We start from the raw sequence: 6,084 nt of genomic DNA, 5'->3' as shown, positions 1-6,084 counted from the left end.
AAAGCAGCATAAGAGGAGCATAAAAGGGTAAGTTCTAATATTTCATAATTGTTAACTAAATCAAAGTTCATTTACATATTTAGATTAAATGTATAATGTTACGGATGGATGTCAGGGTGGAAGAAGCAACACAGTTCTGTAAGAAAGTAAGAAGAGCAACACACAATACAATCAACTCCGTAAAAGTTGTCACATTAATTCAATAATGTAAAAGGAGATTTTCAGAATAATTATGAAGGGCAGAGAGGTAAAAGATTGTTATTGGATAAAAATAATGATGGTGACAAAGAAGGGCAGATTTCCTGATGTCTGATACTGACCATTTACTGCAACAAATATCAAAGCGGAAATTTGAATCTGCTCCCCTCTGCTTTACAGAGCTTTAAAGCGAGTTTCCCCAGCTCTTTACTGTTTTGGTTCACTCTCACTGCTCTCATAGCATTGATTTCGGCCACAGCAGGCAGCTGTTTTCAGCTGGTGAACATAGTGGAGCATTTGACAGCTAAAGAGGCACATATTTCACCCTGGAGTTGGGAGAAACAAAAACAGAGCTGCTGGACGTGTAAAAACAGCTGTTTGCTAACACGTTTGTCATATCAACTTAAAAGGTGGTGCCCACCCCGGTGTCAATGTGCACAACTTGTTTGCCCCCAAATGTCAGGGCAGCTACCTTGTGAGATTTTTTTTAACTTCCCCATTGGCTTTTATATCTTAACATATTTTTAGATTTCTCTGGTCTGACCTCTGTGCAGTCTCTGCAAAAGGAGCTGTCAAGTAAAGATGGTGCGAGCCGTCCTATTCCTGCTTCTGCTCAACACCTCGGCCTGCTGTGGTTTTGGCTTCAAAGGCTGTTCTCAGAACTTCCCCACGACAGACATCATGTGGTGCTTCAACCAGAACATTGCTAACCTCTCTGATGTTGTTAACATGATCCCAGATAACGTAACAACAATCAACCTGTCCAAGAACAAGATCACAGTCATCCCACCTGGATCATTCAGTCACGTACTTAGGCTCAAACACCTGGACCTGAGCCAAAACCAGCTGGTCTCTCTAAAAGGAGGAGAATTCAGAGGCCTGGATGTCCTGGATTTTCTCAATCTTACCTGCAACAACATCTCACAAATCCACTCCAATGCCTTTGATGGACTCACCAGGCTGCATACCCTGCTTATGTCCCACAACATACTTGCAACAATCTCTCCAGCAATCTTTAATTCTCTTCTAGCGATTCAAGATTTCGATCTGTCTCTGAACAAGCTCAAAGCTTTCAGCTGTGGAGATTCTGGTGGATCTTCCACTCTTCAGCGGCTCAATCTTTTTGCAAACAACATCCAGAGGGTTAATGTGAGCTGTTTCCCTGCCCTTGAGTACATCAGCCTGTCCAACAACTCAAAGCTGGAGCTGCAGGCAGATGTTTTTGCCTCCAACCCGAGGCTGAAGAGTCTGCTTTGTCAAGGAGTTAAAGCAGAAGTGCTGGAGGGACTCTCTGTGGAGACAAAGAAGAATCTCTCGAGGGTGGCATTTTCTCTGTTTGTGGAGAAATCTCCATTGACTATCTGTGGATTGCTAAAAGGAATGGACCACCTTGAGAGTGTCGAGGTACGTGCACATGCAGCATCTTCTTTCTTATGAAAAATCTAATTATCTGTTTTAAAGAAATATTATGTGCATTTAATTTGATACAGGTTGACTTGAAAGGATCCAGGTTACCTCAGACTACCTCCAGCCTGCTGGACTGTGACACCCCATCTACTGTTGTTATTGTGGATGCAAACCTTGGAAATGTTGCCCAGTTGTCGTTGGGGAGGGGGAATACGAGCAGACTTAATTTCATCAACTGTGGGTTGACGCAGATATCTTGTACTACATTTGATGGTTACCAAGGATTGAAAGCACTGCAGCTGAATCAAAATAACGTTGTCATTCAGCGGGACACATTCAAAGCCTTGACGCACCTCACGTTTTTAAGCTTTGACAGGAGCAAAATTCATGACATTGACCCTGACTGGTTCGTCCCTTTGAAGAAGCTGACTCACCTGTCTCTCCTGAAAAATGAAATCACTGGATTGGCACCAAAGGTATTCAGTGGCCTTACTCGACTTGAACAGCTCTACCTGCAGTTCAACCTGCTAAAATACATCACCAAGAAGCCCTTCAGTAAGCTGCGGAGGCTAACAAAGCTCAACCTCAGTTTAAACATCATTGATTTCATTGAAGAAGGCTCCTTCCAAGACCTGACAAAGCTCAAGTATTAAGTATTCTCTGCTTGTGGGTTCATACTTCCTCAACTTTTGTCACTGTCCATTTATTTAACACATCCATTTGTCCATTAGATACCTGGACTTAAGTGGGAACCGCATCAAGAGGCTGACACCATCTATTTTATCTGGCCTGGTGAATTTGAGGAAATTTGTTCTGTACAACAACCGCCTCCATTTTAAATCCTATGAAACCCCTTTCAAAAACCTTACTTCTCTGGAGGTATGACATATTTTTTTAGAGTCAATTATTAAGAAGATACACTGATACACTGTGTGTATGAATCTATCTTTTTATCTGTTTACCTGTCTATCTTACCTGTCCAACTTCCATGTCCAAATTGAAGTATCTGGAGATGAACTACCAGGGGCCCGGAGGTCAAGGCATTGGTACCATTGGGCCGCATTTCTTCCAAGGCCAACGTCAACTAACCTCAGTTGGCCTTGGGCACAGTATCAAGGTTGACTTCCATCCTGACGCCTTGGTTCCTCTGGTCAATTTGAAACACCTGTACATAGCTGGAGTGGTTATGAAAACGACCAACCTGAGTGCAGTGTTGTCCCCTCTGAAAGGGCTGAAGAAGCTGACTCTTTACAGGGCAGACCTCGATGCTCTGCCTGCTAACCTGCTGCCTCCAGATAATACACTGGAGATTCTCAAAGTCCAGTCCAACCACCTCCACACTGTGGACAAAATGATGCTGGATGCTCTGCCAAGGTAGAGAAGCTACTGAAATGTCTTGCAAGCAGCTGTTGAAGGAATAATTGAACATTTTGAGAAATAATTTGCTTTCTTGCGAAGAGTTAGATGAAACGATAATGAAGCTATGAAGCTGGGAGGGAGCAGCAACAGGAGGAAACAGCTAGCTAACATACAGAAATTTGGTGTGCAAGTTAAATTAAATAAAACCGCCTACCTTGGTGTATGATTGTGTGTTTCCAGATTGCGCGTTTTGGACATTAGAGAAAATCCACTTACCTGCACCTGTGATAACGCCTGGTTCAAGACCTGGGCCATCCACAACGATCACACACAGGTAACAGAACCTGCAGACACAGTGAAAAGTATTAATGTATGTTATAAATTAACTAGAAGTACATGGCTTAAGATTTCTTTGACAAATGATACAATTTCTTGTCTTTCCTGTTAAATTCCCTCCAGGTGTCCTACCTGTACAGCCTGTCGTGTGACAACGACAGGAGATCTCCCTACCTGTGGCAGTTTGACGATAAGGCCTGCTCCTATGAACAGGTTTCCTTTACTCTCTTCATCACCAGCTCTGTGGTGAATATGTTGTTTATATGTGTGTGTCTGGCCTGGCACACACAGGGCCCTGCTCTGCGCTACCTGCGGCTCATCCTCAGGGCAAAACTATGTGGACGTAGGGGGGCAGCGCGGGCCAAATTCCAATATGATGCATTCATCTCCTACAGCTCTAAGGATGAGGCCTGGGTGATGCGCCAGCTGGTGCCCAATCTAGAGAGGCCAGCTGCTGGTCCACCAAGGCTCCGACTGTGCCTCCACCACAGAGACTTCCGCCCTGGTGCTGCTGTTCTGGAGAACATCGAGGCAGCCATTTACAACTCTCGCCACACCATCTGTGTGGTGACACGTCACTTCCTTCGAAGTGAGTGGTGCTCTGTGGAGTTTCAGCTGGCCAGTCTGAGGCTTTTATGTGAAGGCAGTGATGTTCTGCTGCTGGTGTTCCTGGAGGAGATACCTGAACACTGTTTGTCTCTTTACACGCGCTTACGCAAGATTGTGCATAAGAAGACCTACCTGCTTTGGCCCGAGGAACCACAAGAGCAGGATGCTTTCTGGGTCAGACTGATAAATGCTGTAAAAGACAATGAGGAGGGAGAAAGAGGAGAGGATGAGATGGCACTGCTAATTGGCTAGAACAAATGCTAACGATTTCAACATGCCCATAATTATCTTTTCACAGATTGTAACGTTTAGGGCATTGTTTCAGTAACCTTTTCATTTACAAGCTTTTAATAACTTAGTAATGATAATCAATTTCTAAATAATACCTAAGTAAATTAGGAAATTATAGTAGAGGAATTCATCAATAATAGGAAAAAAAAACAACCTAATAAAATATATAACGGAAAGTAGTTGGACTGTTGTAGTGAATAAAATATTTTTAATATTATATAAGGCTAGCTCTGTCTTGATATCTTGATATAGTCGAACATGCTCCCATGATACAGCTGGGTACTTTTCCTGAGGACTTCATCACGGCCTGTTAAATGTAGTGTGCTTTGATGAAAACTTACCTTTCTGTGGCTTGTTAAGTGTTGTGTGTGTTTTCTTTAAAGGTATGCTTGCAATTAATAACTGAAGACAAGGTAAAAATTCACTGTTACTACCTTTAGACAATAAATACAAAGAACACACCTTTCTATGGCTTGTACAGTTAATGTCTTCAAGGCTTGTGGATGTTGCATTTATTATAGCCTGTCGGCAGTGGTCTTACTGTAGACTAAACTCAACTGTTTTTAGCTGAGGACAAAACGTTATTTCACATTTTCAATTAGCAGCCCTGAAACTTATGGAAGGCAAGAATGGCTGTGCTTGCAATTATTTCCTTTAATGCTGCTGTTTTGAGATGTTGTCTCGAGGAAACGAGCTTTGTTAACTCGAGATCACAAGATAATCAACCCGTTATCACAAGAAAACAAAAGGTTGTTTTTATTGGCAGTCTTATGTTCATCATAGATCAGGAGTGCCATGCCTGCAGGCATAGATGGCGTCTTGACAACTGTAGCAAAATTGAAAATGTCAAATCTAGGAGTACACATTATTGATCAAGGCATCTGACTGTACTTCAATCAAGGTCTAACACAGGCAGAAATTGCATTGTCTTTCTGTTAGAGATAACATTCAGATTAGTCTTCGTCATTTAAGGAGAAGACTACGAAATAAATTATCACGAGAAAACGGGTAAGCTCGGTTTACACACGCCACCTGGTTGGTGTGTTGACTTACTATATATTAAACCTCACCTGATGGACAGTTTGCTCGACTCAAATAACTTTGTGACCTCGAATGGAAAGAAAAAAATTGCCACTATTCACCAGTGATAACTTAGTTCAACATCATGTGGATTTCCATTATTCCAGGACACCAACATGTGTTTGTAAAGAAAAATATTACCAAGATTTCCAAACACTTCATTTATTTGAAGTTATACATTCAAATGAAAATAAAAAATATTCATATATATTTCATATAGAGCTAGTGAGCAAGGTACAAGTTTAAAACAAAACACAGAAGTCTTCCAAGTGGCATATATATATACAAGGCGTGGTTTGAATACTATACAGTGTGTATCGATAGCTGCACAGGTTTCATGGATGTTTAATATTCTTCACTCAGTTGAGGCACGACTAGATTTCAGTGAGAGGTCAGGGATTGGGCCAAGTGCTTCAAGACTGCCGCTTACAGTAAAACATTTCAATCTCAACACCTAAACAGTAGGACTTGCAAAGCAAAGCTTATTAGTGTTAAGAGTTCCACACTAAAGCATAAAGTAGGAAAATGAGGCAACATGATCATTCTGCAATTCAAATGATACTGTACAGTCATGCAAAGTCCTAAATAGTTTAAGTTTTTGAGATGATATTTTCACACCAAAGTCAAAACTGAGCAAACACAAATTCAGGTTTTAAGAAACTTAAAAAAAAAAAAAATCCAGTATCACTAACAAGTCACGGTTGTTCACTAAATTTGACAGAAGTGAGGATGTTTGGTTGCACTGCAATAATTGACTTGAAGTCACTACACCAATTTGAGACAAATAAAAAAAAAAGATTCCTC

General features: G+C 41.4%; 1 protein-coding gene across 1 annotated transcript; it reads left to right on the top strand.

Annotated features, from left to right (window-relative positions):
- Positions 1–762: 762 nt before the first annotated feature.
- LOC139303324 (toll-like receptor 13) lies at positions 763–4,161 on the top strand. Its single transcript, XM_070927096.1, has 6 exons — positions 763–1,602; positions 1,689–2,251; positions 2,337–2,484; positions 2,609–2,979; positions 3,205–3,298; positions 3,424–4,161. Exons 1-6 carry the CDS (start codon positions 781–783, stop codon positions 4,159–4,161), a joined length of 2,736 nt encoding a protein of 911 aa, XP_070783197.1. The 5' UTR covers positions 763–780.
- The last annotated feature ends 1,923 nt before the right edge of the window (positions 4,162–6,084 follow it).

The sequence above is a fragment of the Enoplosus armatus genome, chromosome 20 (genome assembly GCF_043641665.1).
Source record: "Enoplosus armatus isolate fEnoArm2 chromosome 20, fEnoArm2.hap1, whole genome shotgun sequence".
NCBI classification, from domain to species: domain Eukaryota; kingdom Metazoa; phylum Chordata; class Actinopteri; order Centrarchiformes; family Enoplosidae; genus Enoplosus; species Enoplosus armatus.
The sequence above is the reverse complement of the archived record's forward strand: the minus strand, read 5'-3'. Positions and strand labels throughout refer to the sequence as shown.

What these genes read in the sequence shown, in the direction of transcription:
- LOC139303324 (XM_070927096.1), top strand. Translation starts at nt 781, where the DNA reads ATGGTGCGAGCCGTCCTATTCCTGCTTCTGCTCAACACCTCGGCCTGC. An exon ending in ACCACCTTGAGAGTGTCGAG is followed by an intron (nt 1,603 to 1,688) that starts GTACGTGCACAT and finishes AATTTGATACAG; the next exon opens with GTTGACTTGAAAGGATCCAG. An exon ending in TCCACAACGATCACACACAG is followed by an intron (nt 3,299 to 3,423) that starts GTAACAGAACCT and finishes AATTCCCTCCAG; the next exon opens with GTGTCCTACCTGTACAGCCT.